This window comes from Leptodactylus fuscus, chromosome 3 (genome assembly GCF_031893055.1).
Source record: "Leptodactylus fuscus isolate aLepFus1 chromosome 3, aLepFus1.hap2, whole genome shotgun sequence".
Taxonomy (NCBI): Eukaryota; Metazoa; Chordata; class Amphibia; order Anura; family Leptodactylidae; genus Leptodactylus; species Leptodactylus fuscus.
The window spans coordinates 136,773,125-136,792,501 of NC_134267.1; the positions used below are offsets into that span (position 1 = coordinate 136,773,125).

The window sequence follows — 19,377 nt, forward strand, 5'->3', positions numbered from 1 at the left end:
TGCCCTCTGCAAAAGTAATTAATATGGCTGCAGGGAATCGGGATGTGCATTAGTAATAAAGTGGCGTTTAACCAGTATAGGGAATGCTTTATTACTCTTCAGATAGCCCTTTACTATAACTAGAACCTATCCCAGTCAGTCCCTTTAGCAGCACTCATACACTTCATTTTTTTTCTCACCTCTTTTGGCAGAGACATTAATTTATTCCTATCAACGTTCAAGTTGTTTAGCTTCTTTAATTTCCCAATGCTTCTTGGCAAAACCTGTGGGTATAAATAAAATAGTATGCATAAATTGTGTTTTGGTTTGCAAAACTGTCAAAATGTGACACTGCTGGAGAATGCAAGATATCAGATTAGGTTATTCCATCCTGACTATTTACCACTGAAATGTTCAGAAGACAAAAGAAGAACATGGCACATTTATTCAAATCTAGTAGCGAATAAGGAATACATTTGTACAGCAGTAGACAATAGAAAAACCACACATAATGCTCAGTGAAACCAGAAGATTCACTTTATTTCGACTGGCCATTGACTAATTATATATATATATATATATATATATATATATATATATATATATATATATATATATATATATATATATGCGCATAAAAATTAAAAAAAAATGTAATTTATCTTACACACACATATACAGACTAGTGCAGTGGTTCCCAAACTTTCTGAAAACTGGTCTCCCCACTACCATCCTGAGTCAAACTAATAATTATTAAAAATAATTGTTAAAAATAATGCTATAATGGGGATTGCTGAATACTAAATAAATCTCACGTCTTGTTCCAAAGTCATGCAAGAGATTTACAGATTTTCCTTTTACGTTGGGTTTTAATAGGGAATACGGAACTGAGCATTATATTTACCAAAAGATATCCCACTCCTTTTCCCATCATTTTACCAGCTTCACTTATCAAGTTTACAGGCATACTGGATATCATACCAAATAATGCCAGAATAGGGTCAGCTGACTTCTAAATATACCTAAATAAGTTATCCTACTAGTTTTGCATTTATTGTATAACTTGTCTTTCAGGGTTCAAGGAAAGCTGGGTTACAAGCCTTGTAGAACTATTACAGAGACTGGTCAATCAAAACCTACCTACAAAAATATGTTCTCCGTAATTGCCATACCCTACAGTATTTGCCTTTCTCCATTAAGGAAAGCTGGGTAACATACCAAGTGATGATGTAATAATAAGGTAAGCTGTGTACTAAATATATTTTCTATACCATACCTATTACCTAAATCTCTGTTCTTTGTTTTGTAATTTTTCCTTAACTTAACAGATATGCTTTTCGGGGTCCCAGGAAAGCTGGGTATCACACCAGTTAGTGCTGCAATAGGGGCTGCTGCTGAATAAAGATCTACATATACCCCTGAATCCCTGTAAGATTTCTGCTAAACTGCTTACAGAAGACCACAATCTACAGTATAGTACTGTATATGAAGCTTGCTTTTTTCCTATTAGTTTTCAGGGGTTAGTGTTACGTTAACAATCCATAAGTTTTAAGAGTCCTGATTTTGAAGGGTGAAACAGAACCAGGCTGCAAACTACACACATCCTAGCAATGAATAAGAATTACAACCTATAACTGGCAGCTTTTTGACAAAGAAATTAGAAAACCCTTTAAGGTCGGGGCCAAACAGACTGGAAACACCGTGATTTGCCCGCTGCGCAAAGGCCACAGGAAAAATCCTAGTGTTTTACAGTAAGGGCAAAGTGTGCAGTACTACTGTGCAGTAAGAACCGCAGTGCGGACACGCCACGATTTCCACAACTGGCACAGCAGCATGTTAATTATACCTACGGAAACGCTGGCGGTTTCCCCATAGGTAGAATTGGAACAGACAGTCTCTGGAGGAAAACTCTGCAAACTTTCTGTCTGAAGTGCTGCAGGAAGAACCGTGATGCATTGCCACGGCATTTTTATATTTTATTTTATTTTTTTGCTGCGGGGTATCCTGTGGGGCCTTAGCCTAAAAAAGTCTTACAAAAAAATCCCCCTGATATATAAACATTATATAATAAGTCAGTTTTCAAGTTTTCCCTGAGAATATCCTTTCTCCTTTAGTTTAGACACACGCATTGTTCCCACTTGACAAGTTTTTGCAATTGAAGTAATACTAAGGTAGAAAAAAAATCGATGTACAGACGGCAAATTGGAATAAGATAACAATGTAACATGATTCACAGAATGCCTGTAACAGAATTACATTAATCTAAAGATTAACCGTTGGAAGTTTTTTTTTATGTTCCAATGAATCCTTTTGTTACAGTCGGTAAGACGATGCTCATAAGGGTAGGAGAAAGCCACAAAGCCCTCACTGTTACCTTCTAAAGTGTCTAAGAATATTTTTTTTTTTTTTCCTTTTAAAATGTAGATTGTGAGCCCCACATAGAGCTCACAATGTACATTTTTCCCTATCAGTATGTCTTTTTTTTGGAATATGGGATGGAAATCCATGCAAACATGGGGAGAACATACAAACTCCTTGCAGATGGCTTTTTGCCCTTGGTGGGATTTGAACCGAGGACCCCAGCGCTGCAAGGCTGCAGTGCTAAAAACTGAGCCACCGTGTGGCCCCCTGTCTAAGAATATTTATGCACGTTAAATTGAATTTAAAAATAACTACGTGATATACATAGTGGAGTCACATTACTATGACCAACTTCTACATTCGCCGTCAGTAGTGTGTAATCCACGCAGGACGTGATGTATTGTAGGCTGGCTTGGTGCATATATAAGGTATGCAATAGACTCTCTGAACATACATCACTTGCTAACAAATGTGCATCAGAAAGAAAAAGGATTCAATTTGCATGTCAGTATCAGAATTGGACCAGCGCTGATTGGCACAGGGTTGCCTTCCATAACAAGTCATGTTTTCTACTTCATCGAATGGATGGGCGTTGGTGTGTCAAGTGAGAAACATCAGAGAACACCCACCCTACATCCACTGCTGAAAGAACTCAAGATGGCAATGTTATGGTGTGTGGAATTTTTTTCATGGCTTCCATGTGGAAGTCACTTTGAACTGATAAAGAGTATGAATCCATCCATATAATGTGCACCATACATGCTGTTTGGCTTCCCTTGGGCAGATGGAATCTTCCAGCAAGACAATGTGACATACCACATGGCTAGATAAATGCAAAGATTATGACAAAGAGATCCAAATGCTCCCGAGCCCCCTAATGTACCAGACTTGAACCCAATTAAGCATCTGTAAATAACCTCAATCATTGTAAGCACTCTATGGATGATTTTATACAGAATACAAAATACTGTACTGTAGGACTTGATCTTCCGTTTAAAAAATAAACACTAACTAAGCAATACAAATGCGAACGGAGCCTAATGGCAATACGGCCAGTGCCCCACCATCTAAAAGGTACTGGCAGAACAGTAAATGCACAGATTTACTATGGTGTGTGCAAACCGCTGAATTATATTCTCACTAACTGATCTTACACAAATCTGTGTATGTGTCCCTGCATTCACACCAGAAAATTGCAATACAGATTTTAGCAAAGGAAAAAAAACCACAAATGGTCCAGAAATACAGTATATATCAATTTGTTCTCTCCCTCCTGATCTGTAACATGCGGCTGGCAGGTTGCACTGTATTTTCCATGCGAGAGGTTCATTTAAACATTCGCATTCATCTCTCATTACTTTTCTCTATTACTACTAACACATTCCACGTAGAACTTCTCAATAAATGCTTTAAACAGAACATGAAAAATACGCACACAAAAGCATCGTGGTCAGAATGGACTCGCATTTCCAAGATAAGAGAACATTTACAACAACCTATTACAACTCTATGCCCTTAGAAAACATTTGCAGGCCAAAGAAAGAACAGATTTCTGTCAGGACAAATTACTCTCAAGTCCCAAGCAAAAGCGCAGCGAGGACAGCTGGAACGGCCTGCACACTGAGGCAGCATCCTGGAACAAATGTATGTGACAGTACACTTCTAACAAGTACCTTTTTATTTGCATGCAAATGGTAATGTGTTCAGCACAGCAAAGAAGAACAAACAATGGAGATTTTTGTACAGAGGACTCCAATTTACTTACATTAGCAGAACCATTGTTCATTCTTCACCGAAGAAATTCTAAATGTCGCTGCCTAGAATTGTATTCTAATTATAGTAACAAATGGAACTTATTACTGTACTGGATTCAACTATTAAAGTAACAGACTGGATTAAAGCTATGCCAGGCTCTAGGATGGTCTCCTCCTGCCAACTTGGTAAAAATTCTACTCCACTCTTTCTTAGTCGTATCTACCCTTGGAAACGTTTGGGGACAACCACTTGCAGTTAATTCACACAAGGTCATTATTTTGAGTTTGTCGCGTATGTTTGAGAATGGATTAACACGACATAAAATAACAGAAGCATCAGGTAAATCTTTTTCCGCCCTCACCTCTTGATGTCCATCTTTACCCATATTAGTTGCAGCTGTTCCCCGCTTTCTGTAAGCATCACAGACAGGAACCACCCTCCATTTCTATAGTGGTCACAACATGGCATCCTGCCCTATGCTGACATCAGTCTTGCCATCAGCACATCCCCACTCCTTATTTCTCTTCCAAGCAGGCAACAATAGCTTGTCTTAAGGAATTTTGCACTAGGCAAAAGAATCAAGCTTCTACATGCATTTAAAAGGGGACTGGTTACCAAGTACAAAATGGCACATGATGTACACCATTTGACTGCTGCTGTGCCCCTTATCATTTTGGCATTGGCTTTCTTTAAATCTGTCCACCTGTCCAACAGATATAGTCCGCTGTCGATTCTATGTGAATAAGCTCTTGTTGTTTATGAGGGAGGTAGTCTTTAAAAGAGATCCAATCATTGGATTTCCTTTTTTTCTCCCTAACACATAGGAATAGCCTTAAGAAAGGCTATTCTTCTCCTACCCTTAGATGTCTTCTCCGTGCTGCCGTTTTGTAGAAATTCCTGTTTTCTTCTGTATGCAAAGGAGTTCTCTTGCAGCACTGGGGGCGGTCCCAGCTTTCTATCTTCATCTGGAACGCCTCTCTCCATTTCTTCTTCCAGCGTTGGGCTTCAAACTTCTAGGCATGCGCAGTCGGGTCTTCCATCAGGCCTCGGGCAGAATCGACTGTGCATGCCCGCGGCCATTTGCCTGCGGCCACTTACACGGTAAGCTGGTGTAAGCAGCCATGGGCATGCACAGTCGGCTCTGCCCTAGGCCCAACGGAAGAGCTGACTGCGCATGCCCTGAAGTTTGAAACCCACCGCCGGAAGAAAACGCAGGTAGAGGTGTTCTAGGTGAAGATAGAAGCATTGCTGGAGAGTTCTCTTGAAGCATTGGGGATGCCCCCAGTGCTGTTTGAGCGCTGGGAACCGCACCCAGTGCTCTGAGAGAACTCATTTGCATACAGAAGAAAACTGGGATTTCTACCGAACGGCGACATGGAGAAGACATCTAAAAGGTAGGAGAAGAATAGCCTTTCTTAAGGCTAGTCCTAAGTGTTAGGGAGAAAAAAAAAGGGAATCCAATGATTGGATCCCTTAAAAGGGGTTTTCCAATCTCACAGTTTCAGAAGTTTGCCTGCTGTCTCTTCTGCTCACTTCATGTATCAAAGTTTACAAAAAAAATACTAGACTACAAATTCAACTGCTTGTGTGAATTTATTTTAGCTGTATTGTGCACAATGATCAATATTAATATGCTTTACCTTAGCATATCCCTAGATTACACAGGGCTGGAATAAATTCACACAAGGATTGGCATTTTGACAGTTCGAGAGGCTCTCTAGTCACAAAAACCATGTTGTTGTTATTCACCATTTTGATCTGTGGACATATTATCAAAGTGACATTAGATGAATTCTTAATGCTAAAGATCATGTTCTAACAATAGATCACTTTTGGCAGGATTACCTAACCTAATGACTTGAGTCTTCACTCTTTCAGTAAGTAAAGTGATAATGTCACCAGTAGAGGCAGTCAATTAGTGCATATATAGCAGTAACGTGTGAAGACATAAGGAACTAATGTGTTAAACAGTATCTTCATTATAAACATGTTGGCACAGGGAAGCTACCAGGATACAGGGCAATTAAAAAAAAGAAGGGAAATGCTATTTTTTGGGTACTGAATGTGTGTGGGGATGAAATGTGTGCAGCTACTGTAGCACTTTACCAATAGATTAACCACCAAAGTCAGGGCAGTTCTAAATACATTTAGAGAAGTTTGGGAAAATAATTGAAATAAAACTACATAATTACATGTGATCTTGGTGACCGTTCTTTAAGATTTAAATGGGAGGGAAAATAGCCATGAACAATGACAGGAACAAGTGGTGACCTATTATCCATGTATGCCCTCAAAGGACACTGTGCAAGTCGAACATAGCTGTTAGCAAACACTAGATTCCTGTCAGAGTAAATTACATTGCAATCACAACAAACGCTACTTGTTTCGCACAGGCAAGACATGCACGTGTATCCTCATGCTAGGAATAAAACTGGAGAGCAGAATTTACAGACCAAGATCCATGTCATGTTAAAGGACGATATCTCCAGAATGGTAAAAACAAGCAGGCACTGCTGACTCAAAGCAGAAATACTGCACTGAGCATTCATTCTGTAGACTTACCAAAAGCTGATTTTCTGTAAGGACTAGTTCAGTAAGGCTCTCACATTCTCCAATGCATTCTGTAAGCTGCATCAGCCGATTCTGGTCCACCTTCAGTATCGACAGCTTCTTAAGTTTCCCTGGGAAGAACAATCAAGAATTGTGCACCTTAGAACGGAACAAGTCACCAAAAATGCCTTATTTTTTTTTTAAACCATGGCTTTATGAGAAATACATTTTTTTTAACAATTTTTGATGATTTTACTTTTTCATTTTCCATGTCACCATCTATCAAAAAGTATAATATCCAGCAATTTTGTCCACTAAAGCTCAATAGCAGCCTCAGATGCCATGAACAAAACAGAGTGACATCCACTTGCTTTCTGTTATGTACCTATCCCTATGGAGGCGTCCGATCCTTTCTGTTCCAATAAAAAGAGAGCAGGATAAGACTTGCACCATTTTCATTGGAACGCAATGGACCATCAGATGCCCCTTGGATGGCACACTTGGATGTGTGTATGGTGCCTTAAACTTGCTAAATCTGTAGAGGTTTTCACTGCAGCAGTGACCTCATTTACATCAAAACAAGGCAAACAACACTGCAATAGAAGTTCACACCTGTACAGATAACACCCATAGTGACACCCATTATATCCACTACTGAAAATAGATGAAGTCACAACTTTTCTATTCTCTTCCCTGCATAGAGCAAGTGTAGAAAACTCTCCCATAGACCTCAGTGAGTAGTTCCAAACTATTACTGTCTATGACCATGACAATACTATAAATCATATCACTAAAGCGGTTAACACAACAGAAAAGCTCATGTAAAATAATAATAATAATAATAATAATAATAATAATAATAATAAATAAGTTACTAATATCATATACAGAAAATAAAAAAATAAAGTTACAATCCAAAAATAGAGTAGAAAATGTGATATACCTCTGTTTTTAATAAACAAATCGGCAATAAATTATTTTTAAATGCTGCTCTATGTCTGCCATAATTACATATAGCATTATAAAGCCATCAGTTCCAATCGCAGCTGCTTCTAAGCCCACAGTATTTTGACAAATATGAAACAGCCTGCCAACACCTATGTTCATCCAGACATGGCATTTTGTTTCACAAGTGTAAAATATTTTCCATATTCATGGCATAATTAAACGTGTGACCAAATTATAATACACCAAGCTCAAGTCTTTAAGCAATACTGCTATCATAACAAAAAGTAGACGAGAAAGTAGGACGAGTATGACCAGATGCCCAGGCACTTAAAAGAGGACCTGACAGCTCTCCTCAATGCTTTAGTAAAGATTTTAGCTCTTCATAATCTAACCATTCAGAAGCAACTTTTCTAAGAATTGTGAATTGTCTTGTTCCTGCTATTCCTACAAGAAACTTCTGAATAAATTGACAATTAAGTTTTGCAAGATGTGGGTATGACCAATGACAGTATCAGACTATTCCTTTGGAGAAAGGAGATGCCCAGTGGTCAATTGATTCATATAGATCCTGGAGGATCAGTGGGGCAATACAATGAAGGCTTAGGAGAAAAGCTGCTCCAAAATTATCTAATGAGGAATTCAAGCAAATAAAAAAAAAACATATCATAGTTACGTAGTTTTTATGGTTGAAAACTTAAAACATATGCCTTCAAGTGGTCATCAAGACACTGTACCCACCTGTACAATTATTTATAATTTGCTTACACAAATGTCCCTCCGTTACGTTGGGGGTCTATAGATTACGCCAAAAAGTATTTTGTCAGTGGTTACATCCTTACGTAATTCTACCCACAAAGGTTCCATCTCCTCATAGGATTCACCCATATTTGCCTCTTTCACACTCACTTCTGATACACATACTCACTCCACCTCCTTTCTTTTTACCACTGTCTTCGTGAGTGTGTAAAACCCTGAATGTTAATAGCCCAATCTAGCCACGTCTCAGCCACACCAACTATGGGACTGTGGAACACATCAATGTGTTTGAGACCAAGGCCTCAAGCTACGCTAGTTTGCCTGCTAAGATTCTGACATTTATGAATATACACTTTATCTTGCCATCCAAGTTCACATCTTGATTTCTAGAAATGTGCATTCTTGAAGTTTTATGGCCACATTGTATATATACTGTTCAGTTGTAACAAATTGATCTCTTAGCAATTGTTTTAATCTCCCCACTACAATCCAATTCTCCACCCATCACTCCATCTTGTCCTCTCTCTAACCTACCTACCATTGTAATGTGTATAATGTTGTCCAGGAAACTGAAAAACTCTAGAGGGGCCCAGAGCAGATATAACAAAGACACCCCCCCCCCCCCCCACAAAAAAAAAACAAAAAACAAAAAAAAACACTATTCTGCCCTCAACACTCTAGCGTCCGCTGGCGCAGTCAGTTCTTTTATGTGCTGTGCCTTGTTCCTCAAAAACCTTGCACCTCACATGACCTCAGCGGTCAGACCGCTGAATCAGCAGCCAAAGTGATCACTGGAAAGGGGCCTGTGACATATGTGAGTGAAATTACCAGTCTATTGGCCTAAGCGGTCACGTGGACCAAAGTGCCAAGCATAACAAAATTGACTGCAGTGGAGGACTTTGAAGCTCCGGGATAGGCGAGTATGCCCAGAGTTTGCCAAATTTGTGAATGTCCCCTTTAACTGCCTCTTACTAGTGAAAAACAACGGGACACCCACTGAATAGTAGCGTATACATTAACTGGATGTTCTTTAGTATTAGCCTGCATTATGCCCAATACGTTATTAAGAGTATGCTGCAGAAGACATACATACAACAAGGAAGTATATGTCCCTATGAGTGTTTCTGTGACACCCACATTCTATGCCCTGCTGTTAAACCTGGTTATGGCATCTGAAAGTTTTTAACGATTACATTAGACTGGCTAGTGCTACATGCCAATCCTATTATAACACTACATATAGTTCTGCCTTACCAATGCCATCAGGTAAAACCTCAATTAAATTCTGAGACACAAGTAGATCAGTCAGTGAAGTTAATCCGCTGATCTCTTCAGGAAGTCTTTCCAGTTTGTTTTCCGATACATCCAGACACAGCAAGTTTTTAAGGCTTCCTATTTCCTGCACCATGTAAAATAGAATACAAACAAGTCAAAACAAGAAATGTTACATCAAGTCTCATCAGGGAGGTAAAACATGAAAAGTTGATAAACATCTAAAGAAAGAAACAAGACAGAATTGCTTTATCAGATCTCTTTTAATAAGATTTCACAGAGAACATGCTACTGCGGGCTCCTTAGACTTAATCAGGGATACAAGGATAGTTTTTGCTCTAAACAAATCTGATACTAGGTCTGATACAAAATGTGGAGGGACAAATCTTCATATTCAGAAATAAAAATAACAAATAAATAGATAAGAGTTGCGATTCGAGCAGATTAGGAGTGAAGATGGTTTGGAGGAAAAACAGCATTATAATTGCAGAAAGAGGCATTGGAGACGCCGTGCAGAGTGATCTGCTATCTGCAACATCCTTCAGCATGACCAGTTTGGCAGTGGGTCAGTAATGGTGTGAGGCCTCACAGCCCTTCATGTGCTCACCAGAGGTAGCCTGACTGCCATTAGGTACTGAGACGAGATCCTCAGACCCCTTGTAAGACCATAAGCTGGTGCAGTTGGCCCTGGGTTCCTCCTAATGCAGGACAATGCCAGACCTCATGTGGCTGGAGTGTGTCAGCAGCTCCTGAAAGATGAAGGCATTGAAGCTATGGACTAGCCCATCCGTTCCCCAGACCTGAATCCGATTGAGCACTTCTGGGACATCATGTCTCGCTCCATCCACCAACGTCACGTTGCACCACAGACTGTCCAGGAGTTGGCAGATGTCCAGGTCTGGGAGGAGATCCCTCAGGAGACCATCTGCAACCTCATCAGGAGCATGCCCAGGCGTTGTAGGGAGGTAATACAGGCACGTGGAGGCCACACACGCTACTGAGCCTCATTTTGACATGTTTTAAGGACATTACATCAAAGTTGGATCAGCCTGTAGTGTGTTTTTCCACTTTAATTTTGGGGGTGACTCCAAATCCAGGCCTCCATTGGTTAATAAATTTGATTTCTATTGATGATTTTTGTGTGATTTTGTTGTCATCACATATAACTTTGTATATTTAATGAGAATATTTCATTCATTCAGATCTAGGATGTATTATTTGTGTGTTTTTTTTTTGTTTTGTTTTTTAAGAATAGATGAGGAATAAGGAAGAGGAAAAGGACTATTGGACCCATTCTTACACAATATATGTGTGACCGACTCGCATCACTTTCAAGATCTGTAAGATCAGTATGACTGATCAGAAAACAGTGTGTGTAAGACCAGGCCTGAAAAATTTTAGATTATGAATCCAATCCCATTTAACAGTGTAAATATCAATAAATGTATCCTTTCACTTATATGACTAAAACATGATAAAAGTGGGGGTCCGTCACTATAGCAGAACTGTTCTACAATTCATAGACCCAAATTATCTTCCAGCCTTCTACTGTCAATTTCCCTTGGCAACAAATATATATATTTGCTAAATCAGAAGAGATTTGCTGTAGCGAAGGCAAAAATATAAAGAAAGCACAGAAAGCATGCAGCACAACAGTGATCTCAATTAACCTATATTTGTTTCCGCAAGCTAACATTTCCTAGTTCAAGCTGTCAGAATACAAAGAGCTGCGTGTTTATCAATTTGTATTCCCCTGTGTATGTGAAAGAACATTGCCAGTGTGAAAGGTCAAGTTGAAGGACAACGTCTAAACAAAGGTTATGCCGATACAGTAATTAGACTGAAATGTCAGAAAGTTAACACCAGGCTAAGTCTAGTAAAGAGAATTTATTCCGAGACTATTGTATTAAAGAATTAATCATAAAAATTATTCCTCAAAGAGGTTTCCAGGCTTTGGTGGGTTTCTGATCAGCTGTTCTCTGCCAGAGGTAGAAGGATCTGTGCACAGTGTAGTGGACATGCTAGAGTAATGGAGCTCAAGCAGTAAGAGCTTCAGAGCTGAAAGCATTAACTACGTAAACAATTTTACTAGATCCCAATCACACACAAACCCTTGTGTAAAGCAGTGATGAATATACATATATTCATCAATAGCAGAATAAGCAGAGAAATACCTAACTTGTTTCCAAATATTATTCCACGTACATTTAACATTGGGCTCCAAACACAAAAAAACATCAGACCCACAGAAATGAATGGAGCAGTGGGCTTTTTTTTTTTTTTTTTCAAATGTACCGTATTTTTCGGACTATAAGGCGCACCGGACTATAAGGCGCACCTGTAAAAAAATGCCTGCTAAGGCATCTAGGTTCATATATAAGGCGCACTGGACTATAAGGCGCACCGGACTATAAGGCGCACCATATAGGGTGACACAGGGGACAGAAGCATCAGCAGCTCCAGGGGATGATGCGCTCCCAGCTCTCCAGTGTGAGACAGAAACTAGGCGGGGACACAACAGACTGCTGTGAAGAACACGTAAGGCAGCGAGGGGGCGTGACCAGCAGCCAACATGGCCGGACGCTGTCCTAACATCACGCCACAGAGTGCAGCAGTCACGGAGCGGTCACTTCGGCGCGGCGGAGAGACCAGCCACAGCATGACCGGGACCCAACCAGTTGTATTGGGGAAGAGACAGCTTCAAATTGAGTTTCTGCATCTTCCATTAGAGGTAGGACAGATCCATATATAAGGCGCACCTGACTATAAGGCGCACTTGCAATTTCTGAGAAAATTCTAGTATTTTATGTGCGCCTTATAGTCCGGAAAATACGGTAGATTGTGAGCCCCATTTAGGGATCACAATGTACTTTTTTTTTTTCCTATTAGTATGTCTTTCTAGAATGGGAGGAAATCCATGCAAACACGGGGAGAACATACAAACTCCTTACAGATGATGTTCCTGGTGGGATTCGAATCCAGGACCCCAGCGTTGCAAGGCTACAATGCTAAACACTGAGCCACCGTGTTACCCCTGAGCAGTGGACATTTATGAATCCCCATTCTAGGGTTCAATCATGTATTTATTAACTATACTGAGGGTGGTAAAGGATATTTGTGAGACTGCCCTTTTAATTTAATTTACTGTAGGTAAAAATGTGAAACCCTTTTCGTTCAAAATCTACTTGGCCATGTTCACACTTAACAATACTCGACATTACATAAATAAGGTTGGGTTCACACCAACTCATTTAAAAAAGTGCTTTTACTCTCCCCTTTTTTCGCCCTTTTTGGGTGGAAACCGGGCGGACCCCATTACAGTCTACAGGGTCTGCAGGTAACCGCATTTTAAGCGGATTAGGTTTCCATTCGGGGAATTTATACCCTATTAACAGGACATGGGTAACCATCTGCTCATGGGGTCTGACTGCTGATACCCCCATCAATTGCAGGAACAAGGGTCTCTCACCTCCATGATTGACCTGAATACACCAAAGCATAGGGACACTGGACAGCAACTTTACATACACAAACTGTGTCGGAAGTTTCCATTTACATCTGAAGATTTGTAATACCAATTTTCTATAAAGTAAATTTATTTTGGATACTACGGTACACCTCCATAAAGCAAAGCAGGGACATGAAAACTAGCTTATCAGAAAAATGTATTATAAATGAAGAATCTCAGATGATCTCATGTGTGGTATTGAGCAACAGGTAGAGTTCACTCCTTACAATACAACATTCTTTGTATGATGACGAGCAATAAAATCAGACATACCGGAGGCAGTTCTGCCAGTTGATTTCCATCCAGCCAAAGGTCCCTAAGTCTCTGCAATGATCCAATGGATTCTGGCTGCAATCCCAAACAAAATTGTTAGCTTTAGTTTGTGAAAAATCTATCATGTGTTACTGGTTAGTACATTGAGTAGAATGTCAGGAAATGGTTTTGAAGCAAATAAATAATCCATAAATGACTCCACAATAAGTTGTGACATTTAAGAGTTCAGTATCTAAACAAATGACTATGAAATAGCGATGATACATTCAGTAGTCCTGAACTTCCAACTGTATGACACAGATCTAAAATAAATTAAATTTAACAAGAAAGCTAACATAATCAAGAGGCTACCCACATTGTATAGAGCAGTGATCATCAGCCTCTTCAAGCGAAGTACCCCTTAAGGACAAGACGTCCCAGCTGAAAACATCTAACGTAGTCACTTATAAATGTTAATAAAATAAGGCCTCATTTGGAACCTTTGTTAACAATTATCTAATGGCCCTCTCAGTGCTCCACATGTAGTATAATGGTTCTTTCAGTACCCCCACATGTAGTATAATGGCCATCAAACTTCAGTGTTCCACATTTAATTAAAAAAAAAAAAAAAAAAAAAAAAAGGGCTCCACATGTAAAATAATCCCCATAGGGCAATGGTAGCCCTTCCAGACAGCATAGTGTCCCAGAAACCTAACAGTATTACCTACTCCTCCCCTGCGCTCTTCCAGCCTCTAGAGTGGACTTCAGCCTCAGAGGTCACATGGGCCACGTAGCATGACGACGCACTGTGTCATAGCGTCATGTAACCTACATGACCCCTGAAGGCTTATCACAGGCCTCAGCAGTCCTTGACGTCATTTCTGTATGCCGGAAGAGCACAGAAAGCAGTGATGGAGCCCAGGGGAGGTAAGCAACTCTTTGTTATGTTCATTTACTTCCCCAGGGTCTCCTCTAACCATACTGTGAAGGTATGAAGATAACCCAGAGTATAATTTTAGTTTGTGCATCACAAACCCCACAAACTACCATTTGGGACAGGAAGGCTCTCACAGTAGCGCCTGCCCCTGTAGATAGCTGGATGTACCCCCCATGGGCATGCATATCACAAATTGAGAGCCACCGGCATAGAGTCACTGTAAGATATGCTGCTGTAACTTATCTTTCTAGAGGTTATGTGAAACCTGGTTCCCATCTGTGTTCAGTATTCCGTTTGGGGTACAGTCCTCAGAGCTCAGCGTCATTCCCCCTCTGACTGTACAGCGCTATGGACCAGTACTGTCAGAGGAGGTCGTTCCTCACAGCCCAGCTAGACTGTCAGAAACACCCTTCTGATGGAGGGTAGAGATTGGTAACGGCACCAATATATCCTGCCCAGGGGCACATAATGGAAAAGCAGACAGTGTGCTGAATTCAGTGCACTGTCAGCTTTCTAGTGGTATATAAAACTGCACGTGCAGGGGGACATGAAAGGTCCTCTTTAAGGCTAAGGGAGTTATACAGTTTCTAGAATGAGGACTCCATAAGGCTACAAACACAAGTAAAAGTGCTGATGTACAAATTTGTGACAAATTTACCTCTGATTTCATCATGGATTTCTTGCTAAATAAAACAATAACTGTAGATACATCCCTACACAGTCAGACTAGCACCAACAAAATTGCACTGTCTACAGACGCCCCATTTTTTGATGGACACACATCCAATAGAAATCAAGGGAACCGTTATTTTAACGGATGTAAAATAGATTGGATGTCCGACTTACATCTGGTAAAAACACATCACGTCAAAAAAGACAGACCAATATTATTATTATTATTATTATTTTCTTTTTTAAAGACAATCTATTATAAACAGATGCAAAACGGGTGACACTTGGCTATCAAAAGGAACATATGGACAGGGAATAATGAAAATCGACTGTTAATCACATGACCGTGCCATTTTTGACAAATATAATTTCTGTCTTTAAGGCAGACCAGGATAGCATACAGCCTGCGGGCCACATCCGACCCTCTAACTGGTTGGAACGTCCTCTAATAGACCTGTGATGACATCACAGGTCCTTTAGCTCACTAGGATAGGCTAGTGAGAATGGGCAGAGTCCACGTAGAAGTGGATGGAGCTAAATTTGCAGTGGCGTGTATAGCCCTTTAGAACCGTTTCAATTTCTCAAGTGGCCTCATGGGAAAATGAATTGCCCACCCCTGGATTAAGGCCTCACAATTGAATGAGAAATATGTGAAAAGAACAACAGAGGAATGATAAAACATAGATATAAGAAAAATATTCCACATTTGTTGGAATTCCCCTGTATACAAGCAGACTCATCTTTGCTATAAGTATACATATTTATACACACATTATAATCCAAAGCCACTGATACAATGAACACACCCCGATATTTACCTTTACATCGGGCTATTCTACAAATACCAGATAAGTAGTAATGTATATAAACACACAGAGGATACTCCCATATGTCTCATTAGCAGAATAGTAATTAAACCCACATCCGTACAATAGTGGAGAACTATTATACGAAACTAGCCTAGGGTGTGCCAACACCAAGCTGTAAAAACAACAACTCTCCTCCTTTATGACTCAGGGTGTTTTAAGCAAATGTAACATGTGATACTTAAAAACCTGTGATGCAGTCATTGCAAAGGAAGTAGAAAAAGTAAAAGAGCGAATAATTACAAACCACATGACAAAATACTGCCTTTTAATAAGAGATAGAAATACTGAAGCACAATATAAAGAATGCAATATATCTTCCAGGATGTTTTGCATTATTTTACCTCTTTAAGGCTAAGGACCACAGAGCGGAAACGCAGCTTCTTTTGTTGCAGATTTTGTTGCGGGTTTTTTTTGTTTGTTTTTTAGTCAAATCCAGGAGTGGTTTGAGCAGAAGGGAGAAGTATAAGAACTTAACATATATTCTCCATTCCCTTTGTAGCCATTTTTGGCTTTGGCTCAAAAAAATGGTACAAAATCTGCGACCAAAGAAGCTGCGTTTCTGCTCTGTGGGGCCTCAGACTAAGTCCCAGCAAAAAAAAGGACTGCGGGGAAAAACAGTGGCACCAATGCATCACAATTTTTCCCGCAGCAATTTTCACAGAAAGCCTGCAGAAGTTTTAGATATTTCAGTGTGTCTGCTGCGTGCATTTTCCTACAATGTGGGAGTGGGATCTTCTAGAATCCCATCCACTTTTCCGGAACTGTAAAAACACAAATTTTTTCTGCAGTGTTTCCACCGTGGGCAAACTGCAGTGTTTATGCCACGTGGGGCCCCAGCCTAAAGCTAATTTCACATAAAAGTAACACTGAACCAGATTTAGACTACATTTTGATCTGTTTCACTGCTTCCCAGTTTCCTGGAAGAGTCTGCAATTCCTGCTCCAGTCATGATATTCCAAGGGCAGATACGGTAGGTGGTTGCTGTAGGCCCTCCCCTTGAAAAATTATGATATAATCCAAAATGTTATAATGCTATTAGATATAGCACAATTATTCATATTTAAAGGAGTTCTCCAGGGATCGTGTCAACACTTGCTTGCTTCGAGGTTCTTCAACCTAGTGGTTTTGAGTGAACGTGACCAGTAATCACATGATCAGAACTAACTGCTGGCCTATGAATTGCTTCACCTCCTCCCTCCACAAGAGGGACTAGTAGCCTGTAGTAGAATCAGCCCACATAGTAAAATAATTTGTGAACATGGGGAAAAAGTGGAGCAACTCAGGGGATGGGAACTGGTTCTAATCGCGTGCCCCAGGGTCAAAACCAAACTAGAATCACTAGGTTTGGTGCATAAAGAACCCTGAAGAATGGAACTGTTGACGAATTCCCTGGAGAACTCCTTTAACCACTTCTGTACCAGGCCAATTTCTTGTCCAGGAGCAGACACTTTTTCGGGTCTTTGGCATGTGCAGCTTTGAGGGCTATAACATTTTTATCATTTGCGTTAAACAAATTTCTGCGTATTCTCTCAGTTACACATAGGGCTTTATTTTTAGGCTTTTATTTTTTCATGTTTTTATTTTTTATATCTGGGAAAATAAAAACAAAAGAGGAGGGAAAACGTGTCTTTCACTTTTCATTTTTTCTTTTTACTTAATAGCACAAAGTGCTACTAATAATTTTTTTAAAATAGTTTTTCCTCTCTGTTATAGTAATTTTTACTTTTTATGGTGTCATTGGGGGGTGAAGCTAGAATTTTATTGACTTTTTTTTTTTTTTTTAAAGATTGTGTCCTCATATGGTCATAACAGACTTTTGGGGACATTCAAATTTATTTATTTATTTTTTTTTATTTTTTGATAAGGGAGGCTGATTTTAGCAATAACTGGAGCTGGAGCCCAATAACTGGAATCCAAGTTGCAGGAGGATTACAGCCTATAGAGCTGATCTTGTTCCTGTAGGACCAAGAAGCTCTTACAGATTCTGATCCAGGCAGATCATGTGAACGCCAGGGTCAGAGGGAAGTGACATTATGTTGGCGCTGTATATACAGCGCTCACTGTGTAAACCGTGATCAGGAAGGCAGGGATGTTAATAAATCGTCCCTGCATTCTCTAGGGGTGCTCCGGGTGTAGTCACAGCTGGCTCCCTGTTTCAGCAGCTGCACAATCTCATGCAACTACTGAAAACTGGAATGACGTACCAGTACGTACTTGCTGAACAAGAGAGGGACCGCCCAGACATATATAGTCTATGGGTGGTCTGGAAGAGGTTAATAATAATAACAACAATATTAATAATTTCTTTATTTACAACCCTGAGATTTTGAATTCAGTTTATGACAGTGGGGTTTATGGAGAAATAGCAAACGTGGTACGTTAGCAGTCTGAGGACATGCCTGTGCCAAGTTTAGAGGTAAATTACCTGTTTGCGTAACAGGATCATTCAACGTAGACATGATTCACTGGTATAGTCAAATGTCTGGCTCTATAGTCTGGATTTTTTTTGTTATTTCAGTCCAGTTATTGTACAGTATGTATTTACAATTACACAGGTTTGGACCAGTCCATGAGTGTATAGGAAGATGGATCTCAGGCTTTCTTGAAACAGGCGCCCCCAATAATAAGACTTTCAGGGAAACTGCATCTATGACTTTCTGGTCCGATTTTACACAAAAACATAGCACTGAATTGGCACTCATCTGAGTACCAAATTATTAGAAGAAGAAAGTACAGAGAAGGCTTGAAACAGCTCATGATGCAAAGCACGCCACATACTCTGTAAAATATGGTGGAGGCAGTGTGATGGTTGGGCAAAAGAGCAACCTGTCATACAAATGCATGCCAGACAAGCCTGGGAGCATTCAGTACGCTCCCTATTGTCACAGCAGCAGGACGCTGGCCCCAGATTTCACTCTAGGTGCAAATGGTGGGACTGATCAGGGGCTGTGTAATAAAGCAAAGACCCGGAGGCTATGGCAGCTGCTCAGATCCTGAGTGGCCGCTATATTTAAATACCCAACCTTCACCGTACTATTACAGCAGATGTTGTAAAGGGGTTAAAACAAACTTAAGGCATAAAGACCCACAATCAACAAGTGAAGACAGTTGGAGTAAAGGCCTGGCAAAGTATTACAAAGGAGGAAATCCAGCATTTGGCAGGTCCATGGGGTCCAGACTTCAGGCAATCATTGTCTGCCAATTCTCTACAAAGTATTATAAATAAAATGTTCATTTTTAATAATGTTAATTTGTCCAATTTCTTTTGAGCCTATGAAATGAGGAGCCTATGTAGAAAAATGATTGCCATCCCTAAACATTTGAGAGGATATTTTTGTTCAACCCTTTGCATTAAACCTAATAGTACACATTTTTATTTCATCTGTTGTTTCATGAATATTAAGTCACTGTCCATGACAGGTGGGGAATGTATCTCCACTACTATTCAAGTAACAGGAGTAACACTGCAGTTCACTGGAACCACTGTTATGCAGTAGATGCTGTTGTGCTGCTACTAT

The 19,377-nt window shown here is 40.0% G+C and overlaps 1 protein-coding gene across 1 annotated transcript in view; it reads right to left on the minus strand.

The window, feature by feature from the left end:
- The window catches only part of LRRC1 (leucine rich repeat containing 1), a 130,302-nt gene that overhangs the window by 16,316 nt on the left and 94,609 nt on the right, over window positions 1-19,377 (minus strand). The window contains exons 7-10 of the mRNA XM_075268384.1: window positions 13,403-13,477; window positions 9,604-9,748; window positions 6,658-6,776; window positions 180-263 (exon numbers count right to left, since the gene is read on the minus strand). Coding sequence (XP_075124485.1) covers window positions 180-263; window positions 6,658-6,776; window positions 9,604-9,748; window positions 13,403-13,477 — 423 coding nt within the window. The remainder of the gene's footprint in view (window positions 1-179; window positions 264-6,657; window positions 6,777-9,603; window positions 9,749-13,402; window positions 13,478-19,377) is intronic.